This window comes from Mustela erminea, chromosome 3 (genome assembly GCF_009829155.1).
Source record: "Mustela erminea isolate mMusErm1 chromosome 3, mMusErm1.Pri, whole genome shotgun sequence".
Lineage (NCBI taxonomy): Eukaryota > Metazoa > Chordata > Mammalia > Carnivora > Mustelidae > Mustela > Mustela erminea.
The window spans coordinates 85,955,462-85,974,472 of record NC_045616.1 but is presented as its reverse complement, the minus strand read 5'-3'; the positions used below and the strand labels follow the sequence as shown (position 1 = coordinate 85,974,472).

The following is a 19,011-nucleotide window of genomic DNA, read 5'->3' as shown; positions in this document are numbered from 1 at the left end:
TGAAACTAATGTAACAGTGTGTGTCAAGTATACCCAAATACAGAAATAATTGTGTTTTAAAAATACATATGTATTTGGAATAGCTCTAGAGGAGCAATGTAGGGAAGACAAAAGAGGATGCTTTAGTTATCTAAAGAGAAAATCTTCCTAAAGCACTAGCATCTGGCCAGCTGTTCTTAAAAAGTCTAAAGCTGGTCAGTATGGAACTGAGGTATGCAACCTCTTTGAGGGATGACAGAAATATTCTATGATTAGATTGTGGTGATGGTTGTATCCTTTTAACATATGTGAATATACTAAAAACCATCAAATTGTGGATTTTATTTTTTAAAGATTTTATTTATTTATTTGACAGACAGAGATCACAAGTAGGCAGAGAGGCAGGCAGAGAGAGAGGAGGAAGCAGGCTCCCTGCTGAGCAGAGAGCCTGATGCAGGGACCCTGGGATCATGACCTGAGCCAAAGGCAGAGGCTTTAACCCACTGGGCCACCCAGGTACCCCAAATTGTGGATTTTAAATGAATGAATTGTATAAAATATTCATGGTGGGTTGTTGGTGGTGCCATTCACCTGTGCTAGTGAATCCCACCCCAAACACCTCATAGGTCAGACTGATTGAAACCTTCTGATTGATACCTCCATTACTCCTATGTAAGGAGGTTTAGCAGTTTTATGGTAAAAGAACACAGAAAGCCAGATCCCTCTGTTTGAGACCAGAATGTAGGTTTTTGGCTTCACCATAGTCAAAAGGATATTCCTGAGGATGACAGGTTTGGTTAAAAATCTGGGGAGGATAAGAAATCGGGGTTTTGCTGGTGGTTTTTGCAGCCTGTGGTGACCTAGGTGAGGATTCAGATGAGTTAAGAAATCTTGTTTCCAGATCAGGCTGGATTTGTCTCTCTGTGCTCCGATGTGTCACTAGGATTATAGTTTGCAGGTAACTACAGTGTGGGATGATCTGTGTTTCTGTGTGTGAGAGGTGGTAGCCAGGCTTCTGGGAGGGTCTAGATCAGGGTGGGAGTAAAGTGAATCCAGTCTCCAGCTCCAAGAGGCCCCATGGCACCAAGTGAAAAGCTTGGTCATTTGAAACTGTCTCTCTTGGTAATTAACAAATCAAGCATGCCATGGTGTCAAATAAAGGGGATTTGTAGGCACAGTGCTGTTAGTGGCTGATCTCAGTCATTCAAGGAAACTATTAAATCTGTGAACATTAGCATACTGCCAGGTAATGAGATCTAGTCCTTGGCGCCTCACAGGCACACTGATTCTTTACTGATTTGGAACCTCTCCCTCTACCTTGCTTCATCTCCTTCTATACTGTCCTTGAAATCAATGAATGGTAATTCTAGCTAGTGTCTGAATAAGAGAGATTCGGTTTCTGCTGCACCTCCTGTTACAACAAAAACGTGCACTGCATAAATTTAATTGGCTACATTAATGTGTAATTCTTTCTGCAAAGAGATGGATATGTTTCTAAATAATCTGCAGAGGGGCAGAGTTTTGAGTCTATGGCCCTGCTTCTAATTAGTTGTTGCTCTAATACATCAGACTGAGGCAGAAACTACCCATTTAGAATATTGGTGGATGACAACACGGGCTTGAACAAAGTGACCAGTCTCAAATGGCTACTTCTCTCTGGGCTGCAGGTTGCTAGGGCTCTGGCTCTCTGTCCCCCACTCCCCGCCTCCCCGCTGAAAAGGGGCGGGGGAAGTTGGTGTGTTGGTCGGGGGGAAAGAACATATATACATGTTGTCTCTCTCTCCTGGAGATAATAAACCTATAGAAAGAAATGTTGTTGAGTGGGAGGAAGGCGAAAAGATAGGTGGTTTTTGTTTTGGGTTTTTTTTTTTTTTCCTCCAGTGCTGCGACGCATTAACCCTGCTGCTATTGGGATGTTCTCGGCTCAGCCTATTGGCTGAGCCCAAGAGCTGCCTTCTGCCAATCGGGTGGCGGAAGGCAGACAAATCTACCCCGCCACCAGCAAAAAAACGGCGCGTAACCCTTGCGGCGCCGGCCCAGCCGCGCTAGAGCTGGCGCCACGAAAGAGAGATAGGTGTCTCCAGCTGCTGTTGCCGTTTGGGGCGGGTCGGCTTCTTCTGCTTCTCAGGACCAGGTAGAGGACTATTGGGAAGCAGCAATGCTCCGCAAGGTGGGAAGCTGGGTAGAAATCTGCTGGGGGGCTACCCTTTTGTTCCTCATTTGCCACCTGGGTTACGTTTGTGGGCAGATCCGCTACCCGGTCCCAGAGGAGTCACAGGAGGGGACTTTTGTAGGGAATGTCGCCCAAGATTTCCTGCTGGATACAGAGAGTCTGTCAGCTCGTAGGCTGCAGGTTGCTGGAGAGGTGAACCAAAGACACTTCCGTGTGGATTTGGACAGCGGAGCTCTGCTCATCAAGAATCCAATTGATCGGGAGGCACTGTGTGGACTCAGTGCCAGCTGCATCGTGCCCCTGGAGTTTGTAACCGAAGGGCCTTTGGAAATGTACCGAGCGGAGGTAGAAATTGTGGATGTGAATGATCACGCCCCCCGATTTCCTCGGCAGCAGCTGGACTTGGAAATTGGGGAGGCAGCTCCTCCAGGACAGCGTTTCCCCTTGGAAAAGGCTCAGGACGCAGATGTGGGAAGCAATTCTATCAGCAGCTATAGACTAAGCTCCAATGAACACTTTGCACTTGATGTCAAGAAGCGCAGCGACGGCAGCCTGGTCCCAGAGCTGCTCCTAGAGAAGCCTTTGGATCGGGAGAAGCAATCAGACTACCGCCTGGTGCTGACTGCTGTGGATGGAGGGAACCCCCCGAGATCTGGCACCGCAGAGCTCCGAGTATCTGTGCTGGACGTGAATGACAACGCCCCAGCCTTCCAGCAATCCAGCTATAGGATTAGCGTGTTGGAGAGTGCCCCAGCCGGCATGCTGCTCATCCAGCTCAATGCCTCTGACCCAGACTTGGGTCCCAGTGGTAACGTCACCTTTTCTTTCAGTGGTCACACCCCTGATCGTGTGAGAAACCTCTTTAGCCTTCACCCGACTACTGGAAAGCTTACCCTTCAGGGGCCCCTAGACTTTGAGAGCGAGAATTACTATGAATTTGATATTCGGGCTCGCGATGGGGGTTCTCCAGCCATGGAGCAACATTGCAGCCTTCGGGTGGATCTCCTAGATGTAAATGACAATGCCCCACACATCACAGTGACCTCGGAGCTTGGGACTCTTCCAGAGAGCGCAGAACCTGGCACTGTAGTGGCACTCATCAGTGTGCAGGACCCTGACTCAGGGTCGAATGGAGATGTGAGCCTCCGTATTCCTGACCACCTGCCATTTGCCCTCAAGTCTGCCTTCAGGAACCAGTTCTCCCTGGTGACTGCTGGGCCCTTGGACCGAGAGGCCAAATCCAGCTATGACATCATGGTCACTGCTTCTGATGCTGGGAATCCTCCTCTGAGTACCCAGAGGACTATTTTCCTCAATATTTCAGATGTGAATGATAACCCACCCTCTTTCTTCCAGAGGTCACATGAGGTGTTTGTTCCTGAGAACAATCGCCCAGGGGACCTGCTTTGTTCCCTTGCAGCCTCTGATCCAGACTCTGGCTTGAATGCACTTATCTCCTACTCTCTCCTGGAGCCCAGAAATCGAGATGTTTCAGCTTCTTCCTTTATTTCTCTGAATCCCCAGACAGGAGCTGTTCATGCTACTCGATCCTTTGATTATGAGCAAACACAGACATTGCAGTTTGAGGTGCAGGCCCGGGATCGGGGCAACCCACCTCTCAGCAGCACTGTGACAGTTCGTCTGTTTGTGCTGGACCTCAATGACAATGCCCCAGCTGTGCTCCGCCCTAGGGCGCGGCCTGGTTCCTTGTGTCCTCAAGCACTGCCTCCATCAGTTGGTGCTGGCCACCTAGTCACAAAGGTGACTGCTGTGGACTTGGATTCAGGTTACAATGCTTGGGTTTCCTATCAGCTCCTGGAGGCCCCAGACCCCAGCCTATTTGCAGTCTCTCGCTATGCTGGGGAGGTACGGACGGCAGTTCCCATCCCAGCTGATCTCCCACCACAGAAGCTGGTCATTGTGGTAAAGGATAGTGGTAGCCCTCCACTGTCTACCTCTGTCACTTTACTAGTGTCCTTGGAGGAAGATACTCATCCAGTTGTCCCTGATCTTCGAGAATCTTCAGCTCCAAGGGAAGGAGAATCCCGCCTGACCCTCTATTTGGCTGTATCGCTAGTGGCAATTTGCTTTGTGTCCTTTGGCTCATTCGTGGCACTGCTCTCAAAGTGTCTGCGTGGGGCTGCCTGTGGAGTGACCTGCTTTCCTGCTGGCACCTGTGCCTGTCTCACCCGATCTCGAAGGAGGGAGGGGCTTCCTCCTTCCAATGGGATCCTGCGTATCCAGCTAGGGTCAGATGATCCTATCAAGTTTGTTGATGTGGGCGGCCACTCTCATGGCTGTACACCTTTGGCTTCTGCACCCACTCGGAGTGATAGCTTCATGATGGTGAAGTCACCCAGTGCACCCATGGCAGGGGAGCCTGTTCGCCCAAGCTGCCCACCCTCTGATCTTCTGTATGGGCTAGAGGTGAGACCTTTGCAGGCTCAGCCAATGCTTGAGGTTATGCTGATGCAGGCATATGGCTGGGTCACATCCCATCGACTGCTGGTCTCTCTGCAAGAGCCCATAGTGCATGGTAACTATGTGGTAGATGGTGTGCTTTAGAAGTGTTTTGTGAATAATGGATGAGTATTTGGGGTGGGTTATGCCCTTATCTGAGGGTAAGAAATGAAGGTAATGATCAAGAGTCAGGGTTTTGTAGAAGCCTGCTGTCAGAATATGGGAGCATAGAAGACTCTACTGCACAAGGGTAAGGTAGACCAGGCAGTCACCTAAACCCACGAGGTTGCTTTCTCTTCTTGATTGGGGAGGCCAGGTTCTGGACTACCTTAACTCTAGGCTACCATTTCCCAGTGAATTGAGGGGGACTAATATATTTGCCCCATGGTATGGGGTACTCCCTAACCCACCATAGAGAGAATTCTCTGCTTGAAACAGCAGGAAGCACAAAGAGGAGAGAACTGAAGGGTCAGGAAGGCATCAAAGTGGACGCAGAGATCTTTCAGTCCAAATCTTCAGGAATCCCGGTCAGGTCCCCACGGAGGTTTGAGCTGGATGCAGGAGAATGGGGGCAGGGGAGCATCATTTATTTGGCGGGAAGAGCAGTGTAAGTGAAATCACTTAATGTCAGAAAACTGGTTTACAGCTGAGGAACTCAGAGACAGCCACTCTGGGAGTCTTTAAGTAGAGTTCTGAATTGGTGAAGCCATAAATCCTAGAAACCATGCCTAGTTTCTAGTTTCTAGTCACTCTCCTGGGGGATGTGGATCAGTCGCAGGAACGTTCCCCCTACCACAAGCTGTTGTGCTCATTCCACAGCTCAAGTCAGGGATCTCAGAAAAGCAGAGCCCTAGAACCATCAGCTGACATTGAGATTCCTCAAAGCATTGATGGCTACTCAGAGCAAGGCTTTACAGGATCCTAACAGAACTTTTCTCTCACCTTAGCAGGCTTTGGCAGGATGGGGGAGGAGGGGTTCACAGGGGCTTTGCCTCCCCTGAAAGGACACAATTTTGTTGGTTGAAGAAAAGTAGTGGGAGCTTCTAAAGTCCTGAGGGAAGTTGCTGGGATAGAACCCTGAGAAGTTTTGTACCACTTTGTCTTCCCCGTTGAGCACCATCTGAGCTGTCAAACTTTGCTGCCAAGGGGGCTGAATCAACCTGCAGCTTGAAATGAGTGGGTAGGTAGGAGGCTTCATTGACACAGATTTGCCTGTTCCTAAGGTTTCCAGGACTGAGGAGACTTCATAATTGGTTGAGAGCAGACAGACTTTTTGGCCAATCAGACTCAGAGCAGAGGTGGGGGATCTGCTCTTCCTGCCCACCTCTCCTCCCCCTGTTCCCCAGCTCCACTCAGATTCAGTTCCCATCCCCCTCCACCCACCCCCGCCATTTGGTGACTAAGAAGAACTGCTGCAGGCAGACAGACCTCGGAGCAGTTTTTAAGAGGCTGGAAGGAGACAGAAGAGATTTCAGCTGCTACATTCCAAGACCTGGGTCTACCTTGGAGACAGGACAGCACAGAGTCAGTGTCCAGGAAGGGCCTTCTGGGTCATGGGGCCCGAGACACCCCCACAGCTCGCTGGGAAATGGCAGGTGCTCTGCATGTTGTCCTTGTGCTGCTGGGGCTGGGCATCTGGGCAGCTTCGGTACTCAGTGGTGGAGGAGTCAGAGCCGGGGACGCTGGTGGGGAATGTTGCTCAGGATCTTGGCTTAAAGGTGACAGATCTGTTGAGCCGCCGACTACGGTTGGGGTCTGAGGAGAATGGCCACTATTTTTCCCTGAGCTTGATGAGTGGTGCTCTGGCAGTGAATAAGAAGATTGACCGAGAGAGCCTGTGTGGAGCCAGTACGAGCTGCCTGCTGCCCGTGCAGGTGGTGACTGAACATCCCTTGGAATTAATGCGCGTAGAGGTAGAGATCCTGGATCTCAATGACAACTCTCCTAGCTTTGCCACTTCAGAGCGGGAGATACGCATCTCAGAATCAGCTGCACTTGGGGCACGATTCCCACTGGATAGTGCCCAGGATCCGGATGTGGGCACCAATACTGTGAGCTTCTACACTCTAAGCCCCAGCAGCCACTTCTCTCTGAAGGTGAAGACCCTAAAAGATGGGAAGCTATTCCCAGAGCTGGTGCTGGAGCAGCAGCTGGACCGTGAAGCCCAGGCGAGACATCAGCTCGTGCTCACTGCTGTGGACGGGGGTGTCCCAGCCCGCTCAGGGACCACCCTTATCTCTGTCACTGTGCTGGACGTCAATGATAATGCCCCCACCTTCCAGTCCTCAGTTCTTCGCGTGGGGCTCCCTGAGAATGCACCTGTGGGTACACTGCTGCTTCGCCTCAATGCCACTGACCCAGACGAGGGCACCAATGGCCAACTAGACTATTCTTTCGGGGACCATACATCTGATGTAGTGCGTAATCTTTTTGGCCTAGACCCTAGCAGTGGAGCAATCCATGTGTTGGGTCCCATAGACTTTGAGGAGTCGAGTTTCTATGAAATTCATGCGAGAGCCCGTGACCAGGGACAGCCAGCCATGGAAGGCCACTGTATGATTCAAGTGGATGTGGGAGATGCCAATGACAATGCCCCAGAGGTACTCCTGGCCTCTTTGGTCAACCCTATCCTGGAGAGCACACCAGTGGGCACAGTAGTGGGCTTGTTCAATGTGCGGGACCGAGACTCAGGTAGAAATGGTGAAGTGAGCCTTGATATCTCCCCAGACCTTCCATTTCAGATTAAGCCTTCTGAGAACCACTACTCACTGCTGACCAGCCAGCCTTTGGACCGGGAGACCATATCCCACTATACCATTGAGCTTTTGGCCAGTGATGCAGGCTCACCTCCCCTGCACGCCCATCTCACCATCAGGCTCAACATTTCAGATGTTAACGACAACGCCCCCTACTTTACTCAGCAGCTCTATACCGCTTACATCCCAGAAAATCGGCCTCCAGGTTCCCTTCTCTGCATTGTGGCTGCTTTGGATCCAGATACTGGGGATAATGCTCACCTCACCTACTCCATCGTAGGGAATCAGATTCAGGGAGCCCCAGCTTCCTCCTTCGTATATGTCAACCCTGAGGACGGGCGAGTCTTTGCCCAGCGCACCTTTGACTATGAATTGCTGCAAATGCTGCAGATCATGGTGGGGGTTCGAGACTCTGGCTCTCCCCCATTGCATTCTAACACATCTCTGCATGTGTTTGTCCTGGACCAGAATGATAATGCGCCGACTGTGCTGCACCCAAGGCCCGGGTGGGAACTCTCAGTCCCCCAGCGCCTCCCTCGTTCTGCTCCTCCTGGCTCCTTGGTCACCAAAGTGACAGCTGTGGATGCTGATGCAGGCCACAACGCGTGGCTTTCCTATTCGCTGTTGCCACAGTCCACGGCTCCGGGACTGTTCCTGGTGTCTTCACATACTGGCGAGGTGCGCACAGCCCGGGCCTTACGGGAGGATGACTCTGACACCCAGCAGGTTGTGGTCCTAGTGAGGGACAACGGTGACCCTTCACTCTCCTCTACAGCTACGGTGCTGCTGGTTCTGGAGGATGAGGATCCCGAGGAGATGCCCAAGTCCAGTGATTTCCTCTCAAACCCTCCTGAGCATGCAGACCTTACCCTTTACCTCATTGTGGCTCTTGCAGCCATCAGTCTCTTATCCTTAGTCACCTTCACCTTCCTGTCAGCTAAGTGCCTTTGGGGGCACAGAGATGCAGATGGGGGTGGGAGCCAGTGCTGCAGGCGCCAGGACTCCCCCTCTCGGGACTTCTATAAGCAGTCTAGTCCCAACCTGCAGGTGAGCTCAGACGGCACACTCAAGTACATGGAGGTGACGCTGCGGCCTTCGGACTCGCAGAGCCACTGCTACAGGACGTGCTTCTCACCAGCCTCGGATGGCAGTGACTTCACTTTTCTAAGGCCCCTCAGTGTCCACCAGCCCTCAGCTCTGGTGCTGGAGCCTGATGCCTACCGGTCCCGCTCTAATACACTGCGGGAGCGGAGCCAGGTGAGGGGCTCCCTACTGCTCAGGGCGACTGACCCCCATGGGCTGCAGTGGAAAAGTAGCCCGGCCACAAAAGGGACTTTCTGCATTTACTCCTCTTGGGGAGAGGGTGGAGGTGTGGGGGTGGAGGAGGGCATGGAGCTCAGTGTACTCTGCCTGACTTTGGGGGCCATTTGGACTGATTGTGTGGAACACTAAGGTGGGGATAGGACTCGGAGTACCAGGAGGTGGTGGTGGTTGTAGGTGAGGGGAAGTAGAACCAATCCCTGCCGCCCACATACAGGAAAGGCTGGGGTCCAGTCATCTTTTATGGCTGGGGTTGGGTGGGGGCCTGCTCCTGGGTAGAATCAGTTATGAATCTACACCAGCACCCAGCCTCCTTAAATCCTGAGCCAGCTTGCTCTGCCAGTCTTTAGGTTTCCACTTTCCACTCCCTTGGTGGGTGACTTCACTATTAATCTCAACTCTCCCTATCCCCCCATCAAACAAACACATCTGTAGACAGGGTAGGGGTACACCCAGGCTTCACGCATATCATCCCTGCAGAACACAGCCACTGGCCACATAGACCAGTGGGCTTGCCTCACCTCATTTGCATGCACACATACACATGCACACATATCTACCTGCACTTGATCTTACATGCACACCGCCTTTAACTGCCAGTGCTTGCTGTCAGGTTCACATACACTGGCTGTCCCCAGACCCCTCATAGCTTCCAAACCACCCGGCAGCTGGCCTCAGAGGTACTCACTGCTGACTGATCATACACTGTTGAGGATCCCGTGGCATGGTTTCCCAGGGCCTGCAAGGACTCAGGAGCCTTTTCCTGCCTCCACCTGGGGCTAGACCAGGTCACCTCTGTACAAGAGGATATGAGTCTGGGAACTCTAGGGCCAGGGTGGGCTGCTCTGTCCTGCTGGGGCTCCAAGCAGAGGTCAGTATTGCCTCCAGCCCAGAAGCCTCAGGGGCTGGCTGAGCTACCCTGTGGCCCAAGGGTTGGATAGATAGGCAGCCTGGGACTTCAGTGACAGTCACTGCCTGCCCTAACGCAGGAAGTGGGAACATGGAGCACCTGGACCCTGGACACTCAGAGATAGGCTTTTGGCTCCATCGTAATCTTGATGTGTTCCTGCAGTTTAGGGTCAGGGCTTCGGGAGTGAGCTAAGTATCTCCTGTCACGTCCTTCCTTCTTGGCCTGATAGAAAGCCCAGCCTCTGCCAGATCCTAGGGAGCCCTCATATGTTTGGCATCTATAGCATTAAAAGGCACAAGTTGGCACAATCTCAGGAGCTTTTATTTAAACTACAGTTATGTTCCTCCCTGCCCCTAACGAATCAGAGTTCTAGTTTGAAACAACACCCCTATGTGATAGCTGATTGAGAGAGCCTTACTGTACCACGTCATACTCGTTCTTCCCAACATTCTTGCTGGACAGATACTAGCTTCCTCACCTATGACTGAATTTCACAGCGGTCATATGACTTGCTCAAGTTTGCAGGGGAAGGGGTAGGCAAAACTCTAGCCCAGGTCTAACTCCAGAATTTGTACTTTGAGTCATTAGCAGTTGTAAAGCTGGAGGACAGGAGGGTAGTCTGCATCGGCTGGGATGGGGCACAGATGCGATTCTTTTCTTTTATGGCTTTATATGTTGGAGAAAAGTTTTCTGGGGCTCCTTATCTCAGCAGCCCTCACTGAACATGCTTTGGACCCGCCATCCTTATGTAGGTTGTGAGTTTTGCCCAGCAACTCTCTTCCAGTCTGTCGTCGTTCTTGTATCTCTGTGTAGATTCTCTTGTGTCTAAGGCTGAGGGGTAGGCATCCCAGTGCCTTTTCCCACAGTGGTCCAGGACTGGTGCTGGTAAATTTCTGGGTTCTGCTCAGACCCCTGCCACCTGTGAGCCTTAGGGTGAGTCATTTGGCAGCCTTGGGTCTGTCTTCTCCCCAGTGTAATCAGAGATGCTCACATGTCTCCTCTGCTTCTGGGAGTGAACGTGAGAGTTAATTACCAGCACACCTCAGAACCGGTAAGGAGACGGCTCTCAGAGTGTCCCGTGTGTGTGTATCTGTGTGCGCGCATGCACGCGTTTGTGTGTGACGGGGTACTGTACTCTCTGGACTCAGGAGTGAAGCATCTGACCAAAGTCCCACCCCTTCCTCCAGGTGGGACATGACTACAGATCAGCCCCTTAGGAGCCATGGAGACTGAGCTGGCTCTGCTTGGAGGCTGTGGGAGCTTGATCTCTGCTGGGCTCCATCCCAGCAGTTTTCTGTATCCCAGACAGAGCAGCCTTGTTCTCTCCTCCTCAGTCACGGCCATTGTCTGGCAGAGTTCTGGGGGTGAGAGGTGTCCTGGGGCTTGGATGCCCTGCAAAGAATCAGTCTGGCATGACTCCTAAATTAATAATGTGTTTAGCTGTGGGAAGGGATCGTCGAGAGCCAAGAGCCTGGAGGAGGCATCCCTCTGAATATGTTACAGCACAACCTGGCACAAAAAGGGTTACCAGGAGCAGCAGCCATTTTGCTGCAAGGATGCTTTGTTCCCAGCTGAGGTGCTGAATAAATTCTTTCTACTGCTGGTGGAATTCTCATGAAAATCTCCTGCGGGGGAGTGATTCTTTGGGCCCCTCCCTTGAGTTCCACAGAAGATACTTTCTGCCCATGAACCTCAGCTCAGCGGTTCTGAGTCAGTGGGCTTGGAGGAATGGGCTCTTTCTGGGTTTGCTCCTCGATATGGTCAGATCAATATTATTTTATCTCTTTGCCTCTGGTACCTCAGACCTCTGAGACCTGGGGTATGCTTCGTCTTTGAAGATGAGTCTACCCCTCCCTCCTCTTATCCTCTTTTCTTCTCTGTGTCCACCCGTCTTTCCTCCCTGCCCAGCCCCAGCTCTGGTGACATTCTGACTGCTTGTGAGTACTCAGCCCCTTTCCCTCTGTTTTCTCCACAGCAAGCCCCGCCCAACACGGACTGGCGATTCTCTCAGGCCCAGAGACCCGGCACCAGCGGGTAGGTGACTGCCTCTCCAGCCCACCCTCTTCTCTGCGGCATTTTCTCAGTGATGACGTAGGAGGAGGTTGGGGAGGGCTCAGCATTGGCTACAAATGGCTTCTTCCCTCAGTTTCAGATTTCAGGGAGGTTTTAGTGTATTGGGGGCTGGTACACAGACCCCAGAAGGAAGAGGCTTCTACTCTGGCTCTTTTGAAAGCTCATTCCACACACTCAGCCCCTGCCTTCTCCCCATGTGAACGTTTTCCTATCTCCTGGTCTTCAGGTGGTCTCTGGGGGGAAAGGAAGTGTTCCGTGCCCATCTAATTCCTCTGTCTCCCTGCTCCAGGTTGGGCTGGGGTTCACGCAGACTCGGGGGACAGGAGGAGGAGGGGAGGTGCTGTCAGCAGTCAGAGCCTCCTCCAGAGCCAGCAAGAAAGAGCAGGGCCAGAGGTGAGGGAGGCCAGGCAGCTGTGGAGGAGGGTGGAGGAAGGCGGAAACTGCGGGGCTGGAGGGAGGACTGAGGGGCAGGAAGCTCAAGGGGCAGGTTTCTCTGGTCCTGGCTCCAGGCTGCCCTAGAGCCCACACCTGGTCCTGCCTCTCTACCTATAGGCCTGTCGTCTCTGCCGCTCTTTCTTCCCTCTTTGCCCTGCCCTCAGTCTCAGTTTGTAGTCTCTGCCTCTCCCTCTCTTTCTGCCTCTGCTTCAGTTTCTGTCTTATTTAGTTTAGTTTAGTTTAGTTTAGTTTCTGTCTTTGGAGCTGCATCTTAGTCCCTACCGTTTGTGTGTGCCTGCATGCAACTGTGCCTGTGTCCCCCGCCACCACCACCACCCCGCCCCGCCATGCTGGGTGCTCAGGAAATGGTGCAGTTCATAAATAAATCGGACTCTCCGTTAGTCTAATCTCTGTTTCTGCCTCCCTATTTCCTTGACCTCTTTTCTGTTTCTCCCCTCTGTTTAGTGTCCTTGTGTTCCTCTGTCTCCAGTCTCTTGGTTTCTTAATCTCTTGCTATTTCTGCTTTCCTCTCTGTTCTCAGCCTGTCTCTCTTTCCTTGTCTCTGCCCCTCTCTGAATGTCTAAGTGTATAGTCTGTCTCTCTCTGCATCCCTGAGCCTCAGTCTGTTACTCTTTCTTTATCTCTCTTTGTCCTCCTTTTATCCTGTCTCTTATTTCTTTGTGCTTGTGGGCAAGCCAGCACACACGTGCCCCCCTCCCTCCTCCTACTCCTCACACACAAAGTCTTTGATCAGTGTTTACCACCACACACCCTCCCATCCCGGCTGCCCCAGCTGCTCATTTCAATCCAGTATGAATTCCTGCTGAGACAGGAACCCCCTGCGGGTGGTGGGGAAGGAAGCTATAGAAAGAAGCTATAGACCTAAAGTTGGTCTGAGAGGAGTGGGATGGGCTTGGGGCCAGGTCTCCCTGTTAGAAGTCAGGAGCCTGAGGAGTCCAAGGAACCCAGGAGACGGGGGTGGGGGGTGGGGAGGTCGGCAGAACTTAGGCACCCTTCCCTGCCTCCTTGCTGGTCAGGTCCTTATGGCCCACATATCCCCGCATGCTGCAGATGGTGAGCCCGCCCTGCCCCAGGACCCAGGGGACCTTGGTATACGGTGGAGCCTCCGCCTCCCACAGTCCTTCATGTGTATCGGGAGCCCGGGACACTTCCTAGAAGGCCCCTAGGAGGCACCAAGCCAGATGACTTGGACTGCCCTTGCCCCTCCCTTGACCCCATCTGTCTTGTTTTGCCCCAGTGGCCTTGCCAGCCTTTCTGTCACTGACCTGTTAGGTCATTCATGTGCTCACTCAGGTGTTCATTCATTCATCACTTATTTATTAGGCCTCTACTATGAGGCAGTTCCTGTTCTAAACACTGTCCTGCAAGAATGAACAAGCAGACATCATCTTTGAACTGATAGACTTCCAAGCCAACAGGTGAGACAGAAAACTGACAACAAATCACACTAAACAAATGTCTAATTACGAATCATAGCAAGTTCTGTGAAGAAGAGGGTCATGTGAGTATAGAGCAAGCCTCTGGGAGGAAACGAGTTAAAGTGGTGAGGCACACTGGTCAGCTTGTGGCTGTGTACTGATCCTAAAGCAGAATTGCCGGCTGCACCTGGAGGGCCCACAGACTGCTTGTGATATGCCCTCCGGGTTGAGCGCCTTACCCCTGCCTCATGTCCCTTTTCATCGAATGAGACTTGGTAGCCTGAAATACACATAGAACCTCTTGGGGAGATGTAAGAGAAAGCTCCCTTCTTTTAGTTAACTTGAGGTGGATATTCCTGATTGAGGTCCGAAATGAAACTTTTCTCCTTCATTCATTCCATAGTTAGTAAGCATCTCCTGGAAGCCAGGTCGGAGTCTGAGTGTGGGAGGTAATACAATAGACCTGCTCCCTGACCTCGAGGAGTTTACCTTATGTTGAGTGAGACAGATATTAACCAAAAATAAAAAATAAATGTAAGATTGCCATTATCTCAAGTGCTATGAAGAGCAGTACCTGGTGGTGAGAGCATAAAATAGGGATTTGATCTGGTGGGGGAACTGGAGGTCGTCTGAGAGGAGATGAGGTGTTGCTGGGATCTGAAGGCTAAGTAGGAATTAACCATCTGAAAGAGGGAGGGAAGAGCAAAGGCCTTGTGGTAAGGCCTCTCAGGGTCAGCAGACTGATGAATTCTTTCTTTGCTGCCATTCTGGTGAGTAAGTTGGAGTGAGCGGATGAAGAGGGGAGGTTTTCCTCATTCAGTCTAACCGTGGTTCTGGCCCTCTGCTGCTTCTCTGCTCCATGACCTCCCTGCCATCTTGATTACTGGCACACCACTTTCAGAGCAGGGCTGCTGTTGGGTTCTCCAGGAAACCTAATTCAAGTCAGCACTGGGTCACATTGCCCAGACCAAAGGGAAAAAGCCAAGTTGTGAAGTCCCTTCTTGCCAGGTGCCCTTCCTTTCAGCCGTATCCCTTCTCAGGTCACCCTTCTAGCTTCTTACCTCAGCGGCTGTTACCTCGGGTGCTGAACCCAGCAAACCACTTGCCCCTTCTCAGGCTGTAACCCAGGCCCCACCCTGTAGCTCTTCCCAGTCTCTGCACGGAAGGAGAGTCTCCATTTAGCTTCTCCTGCACTCCACTCTGTTCTCCCTTGATGGCTTCTCCCTACCCTTCCCTTCCCTCTCCTTGGTGAGACACTCGCCCTGCTCCCCCTCAATTTAAGCCGTCACTCAGCAGGCAAGTAGCATCTTATTTTTGACTGCTTATAAAAAAAAAAAATACAGGCTCATTATAGAAGCATGAGAAATAGAGGAAAATTTTAAAAGAGAAAGCACTCAAATTTCACAACCCAGAGATCCGCCCCCCCGCCCCGCTACTGACATTTTTTGAATATGGAAATTTTCCAATCCGTAGACAGGGAGTATGGTATCATGAACCTCTCTAATCCACTGTGCCAGCTAATGCCCTACTTTGTTTCACTTGGGTCTCTACCCTGTTACCCCCGTGAATTACTTTGAGACAGATCTCAGCCTTCCTGTAGTTTCATCTGAGTCTTCACTGTCTTTAACAGATAGTTCTTTTTTTTTTTTTAACACATAAGCACTCGAAATAATATTAATAAACTAATATGTTAATACTAAGTAATACTAATAAACTAGTATCAGATATCCAGTCTATATTGACATTTCCCCAGTTATATGTCTGTTAACTCATTTGTGCACTTACCCAAATTAAGGGCCCACATTTTGTATTTGGTTCAGTGTCTCAAATCTCTTAAGCTCTTTAACATTCTCATATGTGTATTTCTAAACCATTTTTGTTATGTGCACTCAAACAACCGGCACAGGTGTCTTTTCTTTTCTTTCTTTCTTTCTTTTTTTTTAAGTCTGATTCACCTAAATTGTTCACAGACTTCTTCACAAAATAGTATGAACTCTTACTCCCAGTGAGGTGGGATATTTCTCACCATTTTTTCCTCTAGTAATTGAGTTCCATCAGCATTATCACCTCTTCGTGTTCTCTTTGCAATATGCCACGAGAATTTCCCCATGGCAGGAACAAAATTTTCAGAAGTTAATTGTTGCCTAATAGCTCCTCATCTGGACATAGTGTATTTTTTTTTCAAGATTTTATTTATTTATCTGACAGAGATCACAAGTAGGCAGACAGGGGGAAGCAGGCTCCCTGCTGAGCAGAGAGCCTGTTGTGGGGCTCAGTCCCAGGACCCTGGGATCATGACCTGAGCCAGAGGCAGAGGCTCAACCCACTGAGCCACCCAGGTGCCCCAGAATGTCTATTTTAATAGGCTGACAGGATTTTACTATGTCAAAAAAATACATATGTGTTTATATTTTAACACAGTTAAATCCAGGCTATTATCAGAGGTGACGTGCCCAGATTTCTCCCTTTTTGCCTCCTCCTGCAGGGAGCATTTTTTCACAGCCCAGCCTGTGTGGGCTGTTAACCCACTCCCCACACACATATCTAGCACACCGCAATCCAGTCTCCTTGGGGCAAGAACTCTGTCCCTCAGCTCTTACGTTTTCTGGCCTGCCATGGAATGGTGGCAACCATCGTGGATGCTTGGAAAGTGGTCAGTTAGAGATAGTGTATCTCCTCCATTTTTATTTTCCACCATCTCCTAATTCCTGGAAGAGCCCCCTATCCCCACTTCCAGGGCTCCAGGGCCTCCATGGGGAAGCCCAGTATGGTGTTGTGTAGAGGAGCATGGGCTAGAGTCCTACCAGGCCTTTTCCAGGTTGCAGCTCTGCCAGTTAGCAGCTGTGTGGCTTCAGGAGTCTCTCAATTCTCAACCCCTCTGAGCCCTGGATTTATCTGCTAGAAAAGAGAGAATCATAGTAATACTTAGCTGCAGGTGGTTCTGAAGCTCAAATAGGCAAGCTAACTGAGCGATAGCTACTATAAAACAACTAAATATAAAATATAAACTGTATATAAACTAAATATATATAACCACATTATATATATAACCACATTATATATATATGTATATACATATATATATATATAACTAAATTCTATGTAATTTAGTCAGCCCAGAACCCAGAGAATAGGAAGTTCTCAGCAAATTGTTCAAAAAGAAATCTCTCCCCCTGTACTTACCTCGTGCCCAGCTTCACAGAGTTGGCAGCCCGCTCATCTTCTTAGCCTCCAGTATTCAACCATTGTCCAAGAATCCTCCCCATAGCCCAGCGCATCATGGTTCCAGACCCAGCCCCTCCCTCACCTTTATTCCCTCAACAGCATTATCCATAGCCCACATGGTATCTTCCTAACCTGGTGTCTCACCCTGTTGTTCACCCTGGAGCCCTTCTGCTTCCCCTCCTTGACCTTTGTTCTCCCCACTCTATCCCAGTCAGTCTCCTCACCTACGCATGAGCCCATCTGCCTCAGCCTTGTGCCCTCTATCAGGCCCAGTGACAGCTCAGCAGGGCTTCAAGTTAAGACCCCTGAATTTCCACAGAGACAGAGCTGGCTGAGGCCCCACCACTGGGCTCCTGTCCTCCCGTCCTCCCAAAGATACCCTTAACCCTTGGTCCTTTCCCAGGAGCAAGAGGGATCTTTAAATACTGAAATCTCACCGTGACACCCCCCACCCCACTTTAAACACCTGAGTGACTTGCCAGAGCTCTTAGAATGAGACCAAAAATCTTTAGTGTCCATTTTTCTACATCCTCAGCCCCTCATACCCTCTCCCCTTGGGGCAGCCACACTGGCTTCCCTTAGCCCATCGAAGTGGCCAAGCTTCTTCAAGCCTCAGAGGCTTGGGACATGTTACTCTCTCTACCTGGAAAGCACTCTCCCCGAGCACTACACCTTCTCTTAGATACTTCACTTTACTTCTCAGTTTTTTACTTTAAAATGTTTCAAGCTTGTCAAAAAGTTGACTTGTCAAAAATAGTGTGATGGACATGGGAATACTGTTTTGACCTAGATTAATCAATGGTTAATATTTTGCACATTTATCTCCCTCTCTCTCCACACACACACACACTAAACTTTTTTTTTAACCATTTGAAAGTGGCAGACGTCATAACATTTGAAAAACTTCAGTACAGAACCCCTAACAATAGTAGCATTCACCTATAAACCATAAAAGAATGATCACGTTTGAGAAATTTAACATTAATGCAGTAATAATATATAGTCCACTGGCAGATTCTCATAAACATTCTTGAAATGTCTTTTAACCTGTTTGGTGTTTTTGTTTGTTTGTTTCTTAAAGTAAGCTCTGCACCCAAAGTGGGGCTTGAATTCATGCTCTCAGCTTGTGTGCTCTACCGACTGAGCCAGCCACACCCCTGGTTTTTTTGTTTTTGTTTTTGTTTTTTAAATCTAGGATTCAGTCAGAGCATGAATCTCATTTGCTTGCCATATCTCTCTCATCCCCTTTAATGTAGAACAGCCTCCGTACTTTGTTTGTTTTTCATGACAGACCTTTTTTAGAGTCCAAGCCAGTTGTCTTTTAAAATGTCCCACAATCTGGCCTTGCATTTTCTTTTTTTTTTTTTTTAAGATTTTATTTATTTATTTGATAGAGATCACAAGTAGGCAGAGAGGCAGGCAGAGAGAGAGGGGGAAGCAGGCTCTCCGCTGAGCAGAGAGCCCGATGTGGGGCTCAATCCCAGGACCCTGAGATCATGACCTGAGCCGAAGGCAGCGGCTTAACTCACTGAGCCACCCAGGCGCCCCTGGCCTTGCATTTTCTTACAGTGAAATTAGGTTAACAGTTTTGTTAGGAATACTGCCTGTACGACACTGTGCAGCCTCCCACTGCATTACCTGGGAGATGCTTTCGTGTCTGTCTGTCCAGGTGTTGGTGATACTCACTTTGTTCACTTAAGTAAGTGGTCTCCCTATCTCTCCATTACAAAGCTACTTTTAAAGAATTGATTAATAAGTACTCTGAGGGATATTTGAGACTGGGCAGCAAACTTCCACTTTTAATATTTTAGTATTCACTGATGACTGGTTAGAAGGTGGTGATTTTCTGTCATTCCTCATACTTTTGTTTAACTAGAATTGTCCTGCAAATCACCTGGAAATTTCTAATTTAAATTTCCTGTCTTCTAATTTCCCTTTTCCTCAAGGAAACCTGGACTGATTGAGCTCCCTAGCCTCCTACTAAATAAAGACTTCCCTCTCCACCCTGCTCTTTGCCCCCACGGCCCTTGTCATAGTCATGATTGAATAATTGTGTACTTAATGTCAGCCTCTCAGTATGGACTGTGAGCATCATAGAGATAAACTAGTTTGGACGTGTTCCCAACTATAACCCCAGTATCTAGCGCAGGGTCTGGTGCATGGTCATTGCTCAGTAAATGTTGGTGGAATAAATGGACACAGAATTCCATCTCTTCTCACTCTGAAGAAAGAGAAATGAGC

The 19,011-nt window shown here is 49.9% G+C and overlaps 1 protein-coding gene across 25 annotated transcripts in view; it reads left to right on the top strand.

Moving 5' to 3' along the window:
- LOC116586430 (protocadherin gamma-C4) overlaps nt 1-19,011 on the top strand; it is a 173,745-nt gene that overhangs the window by 147,643 nt on the left and 7,091 nt on the right. For 21 of the 25 annotated variants that reach the window (XM_032336386.1, XM_032336376.1, XM_032336395.1 and 18 more), the window contains one exon: nt 11,574-11,632. In XM_032336386.1, coding sequence (XP_032192277.1) covers nt 11,574-11,632 — 59 coding nt within the window. Of the gene's footprint in view, nt 1-505; nt 4,580-5,080; nt 8,626-11,268; nt 11,359-11,573; nt 11,633-19,011 lie in introns of those variants that run through there. The other 4 variants (XM_032336378.1, XM_032336377.1, XM_032336426.1 and 1 more) reach the window with 4 other exon arrangements.